This window comes from Nansenia antarctica (assembly GCF_963989245.1).
Source record: "Nansenia antarctica genome assembly, chromosome: 7".
Lineage (NCBI taxonomy): Eukaryota > Metazoa > Chordata > Actinopteri > Argentiniformes > Microstomatidae > Nansenia > Nansenia antarctica.
Window position 1 is genome coordinate 10,551,940 of NC_137677.1, and position 4,332 is coordinate 10,556,271.

The 4,332-nt window shown below is 50.7% G+C and overlaps 1 protein-coding gene across 2 annotated transcripts in view; it reads left to right on the forward strand.

Annotated features, from left to right (window-relative positions):
* Positions 1 to 324: 324 nt before the first annotated feature.
* Positions 325 to 4,332, forward strand: part of uap1 (UDP-N-acetylglucosamine pyrophosphorylase 1) — a gene marked incomplete at its 5' end in the record, with an annotated part of 18,695 nt that continues 14,687 nt past the window's right edge. For both annotated transcript variants that reach the window (XM_080536138.1, XM_080536139.1), the window contains 2 exons: positions 325 to 610; positions 2,991 to 3,195. In XM_080536138.1, coding sequence (XP_080392264.1) covers positions 325 to 610; positions 2,991 to 3,195 — 491 coding nt within the window. The remainder of the gene's footprint in view (positions 611 to 2,990; positions 3,196 to 4,332) is intronic.

Genomic DNA, 4,332 nt, shown 5'->3' on the forward strand with positions numbered 1-4,332 from the left:
TGGCAGCAGAGAGGATGCGGCGTAGCCTACTAGTCACAGTTGTGTGATAATGTCCCATGGAATGATGTGTGTGAGCGTTCCGCCATGCCTCCTTCAGTAGGCTTAACTACCCCAGGGGGGGAGACCGGTGGAGGATGAAATCGGAGGACAGGGGGGTCTTTATAATGCGATTACGATGAACCCGTCCTCCGAGGTCTACCTCCGCCAGCCTTCCCTGGTACCGCCGTACTCCTCACCCGACACTCACTGTTCTCTCTCCGTTCTCTCTCTCTGCTATTTCCCTATCCCAGAGAGGACATCCTAGCCCCGGCGACAGTTGTGACCATGGACGCTAGCAGAACCAGACTGGCCCAGAGGTTGGCGGACGCCGGCCAGGCTCACCTCCTCCAGTTCTGGGACGAGCTGGGACCGGAGGAGCGGGCCAACATGAGTCTCGAAATGGAGACCATGGACTTCCAGGAGATCAACGGGTTCTTCAAGTGCGCCATGGAGGGGTCGGGGGGGAGGAGCAAGCAGGAGAAGATGGACACACGGATGGAACCGGTCCCCAGGGAGGTGCTGGGCAGCGTGACCAGAGACCGAGACTCCCTCAAGGACTGGGAGCAGGAGGGTGAGTTCAGTATGGTCAGCTGGGGGTGGGCGGCTGTGGCGCAGAAGGTAGAGCCGGGCGTCTAACGATCGCAAGGTTCGGCAGATCGGCGGTTCGAACCCCACCTGGCCACGTGTCGAATTGCTCCTCCCATCAGCGGGCCATTGCCTTGCATGGTAGCCTGTCGCCATTGGAGTGTGAATGGGTGTTTGAATGGGTGAATGAGAGGCCATTGTAAAGCGCCTTTAGAATAAGGCGCTATATAAGTCAGTCCATTTCCCATTTCTGACCATTTTGGTCCATTGGAGCTGGTTCGAATTCAATTCTGCCGTACTCTACTCGAAACCGGGAGAAGGTTAGTGGGTCTTTGAGTGCTGCTGCAGTCACAAAAGATGTCTCCGCCCGCAAAAATCCTTGCCATTTGAGCTGCCTCAGGTTATCTCTGTGCTAATGGCATTCTCAACGGATGGGGTTTCCCAGGTTAACCAGGAAGTCCTGTAAAGTAGGACACTGACTTTTTTTACAGCCGAAAATGAAACGGGTGCATTCTTACAGGACACAGTTGAGGTAGCCCCGGTTAGGCTTAAAACGTACTGAACCGAACTTCACAATGTTACACAACATCGAAACATGAAAACATCTGTTTCATGCTTACTGTCGCCACCCCCCAAGGTAGGCCTATCTGCTACCAGGAAACACAAGAGGGAGCCGGGGAAATGTTGTTAGCTTTTATTGTGTGCAGTATAGTGTGTTTATAGGCCTAGTATGTGTATGTGCGCTGCCCAGGGGTTTTATTAGGCGTTTATGCGTGTCAGTTGTCATGGTTGCAGGGAGGGGGACATAAACTAATGACAATGATGATTCACACAACACTGGTCGACGTGTCTGCAATTTCCTCTCGACCCACAGAAACGAACCCGCTTCAAACAGCCTATAGCAGGGGCGGGAGGGGGGGATTTACTGGGATCAGGTAGTGGGCAACCGTCAGAGGGGGTCCGGGGGAGGTTAAAACTAAGATCTGGCAACCCTTAGGGTCTGTGATGTTGAAATGGCTTCGCGGGGGACTTGGAGCGGGTCAACTGTATACTGTATTCCAGTTAGCAGACGTGGGTTCTGGAGGTCCAGCCTAAGGCACAGGGGGGGGAAGCATCTGGTTTTAGTTGGGGCGACTGACGTAAATGGGGGGATTGATGCGCACTCACTCATGAGGTCATTTGTGTGTGTGTGTGTGTGTGTGTGTGTGTGTGTGTGAGTGTGTGAGTGTGTGAGTGTGTGAGTGAGTGTGAGTGTGAGTGTGAGTGTGAGTGTGAGTGTGAGTGTGAGTGTGAGTGTGAGTGTGAGTGTGAGTGTGTGTGTGTTTGTCTGTGTCTGTGTCTGTGTGAGTGTGAGTGTGTGTGTGTGTGTGTGAGTGTGTGTGTGTGACAGAGTGTGAGTGTGTGAGTGTGTGAGTGTGAGTGTGAGTGTGAGTGTGTGTGTGTGTGTGTGTGTCTGTGTGTGTGTCTGTGTCTGTGTCTGTGTGAGTGTGAGTGTGAGTGTGAGTGTGAGTGTGAGTGTGAGTGTGAGTGTGAGAGTGTGTCACTCATGAAAACCAAGTTTCCAGCACTTCCCAGTCCACTGTGTGAGGGTGGAGTATGGAGGGGGTGTCTAACATTGACTCAGATAGCATAACAGTTTATGTAAGATAAAAATTGAGCCATATAATAACGGCAGGTTGTTGACCTCGACTGTTTAGATAGCGATAGGGCTTAATTCTAATTGGACTAGAGGTTGGGTTAGGCTAGATTGGGTTTGAAGTTTGGGTTCAGCCATGCTGCCTTAGCTGCTGGGAATTCTGTCAGGTCTCTTTGTTTACGTTTTACATTTACATTTTTGGCATTTAGCTGACTCCTTTATCCAAAGCGACTTACAACAAATCAATGTTATCTAAGTAAGTGAATCGTCTATCTATCCTTCATCATCCGAAAAAGAAATCTATGCTAGGAGCAGGGGCCATTGGCAGTCACAATCCTTTGTCACAGTACATTATATTTCCATCGTCTCCATGGATACGTCTGTTTGCTTGAGTTGGACTGTTAGTTCAGTGAGCGAATGCATGATGGGCCTAAGTCTGAGGGGGCATACGCCTTCAGCCAAGTTGTTTTTCTACGGAGATAGACTCTCTCTGGGGGGGTATTCCATCAACGTTGCTAAAGGAAAATCCAGGCTTATTTCAGTAAATCTCGCGAGACGTTTCAAAAAGAAGTCTGGATTTTTCCCTTTAGCGACGTTGATGGGATACCCCCCCTGGGCTCTTTCACAGAATGTTTTCTGTGTAATGTGTATGTGCCCATGCTGTTGCCATATGTAAATGCCCTGTCTGCCCTCTCTCTCTCCCTCCCTCCCTCCCTCCCTCCCTCCTCAGGTCTGCGCTGTATCGCCCAGAACAAGGTGGCCGTGCTCCTGCTGGCGGGGGGCCAGGGCACCAGGCTGGGGGTCTCCTACCCCAAAGGCATGTACGACGTGGGCCTCCCCTCTCACAAGACCCTCTTTCAGATCCAGGCCGAGCGCATACTGAGGCTGCAGCAGCTGGCGGAGCAGCAGCACCACAGCCCCTGCTGCATCCCCTGGTGAGAGTCTGGTCTGGGGCTGGCCGGGGGGGGGGGGGGGGGGGGCGCGGGCGCGTTACACTGGGGGTTGATTCATCCCCTGGTGAGGGTCTGGGCTGGGGCTGGCCAGGGGGGGACCTTACACTGGGGGTTTATTCATTTTCTTTTTTTTTATCAAATCTTCTTTCTCAGAAAAAGAGAACCCCATTGTTGTGTTGAGCTAAACACACAGACAGACACGCAGCTCGGGGAGACTTTTGGGGTGTCCTCAGGGAGCCTCAAGACACTCACGTGTGTGTGTGTACACACACACACACACACACGCACACACTTTACATTTTTGCCATTTAGCAGACGCCTTATTCCCAAGCGACTAACAATCAGTCCACTTGACTAAGTGACTGTATCCACCAATCGTCTATCCACCAGTCATAAGCAGGAAGAAGTCATCTATGCTCAGGCCTGGGGCCGTTGGCAGTCGTCGTGTTAGAAGAAGGAAGATATTTTTATACACACATCACACACACACAAACACACACACGCAGTCTCTCATTTTGTGTCCCAACAACCCAAGTTCTGCAGGTGATTAACTTGATTCAATGTCATTGGACGAGGCACCTGCAGTGCTGCATAACAGGGAAGCCTCAATCCAGGAAGTTCTCTTCCCGGAGGAGGATTATAGAGCCCTGCAGAGCAGGTTCAACCAGGTCACAGGACTCATTAAGACAATTTCCAGAGTGAGTTGATGGGGGAAAGCAGTGGAGCTGAGGGAGGGTGGAACTGGCTGTGACTGAGCTCAGAGAAACCATACCTGATTATAAGGAAGTACATCAGCTTTTGTTATTGGTTGTTTACAAGACGTAGCCTACGTTTGTATTGCCCTTCTGCATCTGGGGGTAGGGTTGGGCAGTGTTCCGGTTAAACCGTAAACCACGGTTTCTGAAAATAGCGACTGTTTTTGTCAGTACCGTCATAAAACCGTCCTAAATTGCTTTGTACAGTACCAGTCCAAAAGTTTGGACGCACCTTCCCAATAAATATCTAAAGAGTGTTTGTCCGACACCACTGTCTGTGTGGTTGAAGATGCTATGAAAGTTATGACAGATCTTTTTGTTAAACAATGTAATTTGTCAAATAAATCACAAAAGTGTCACAAAA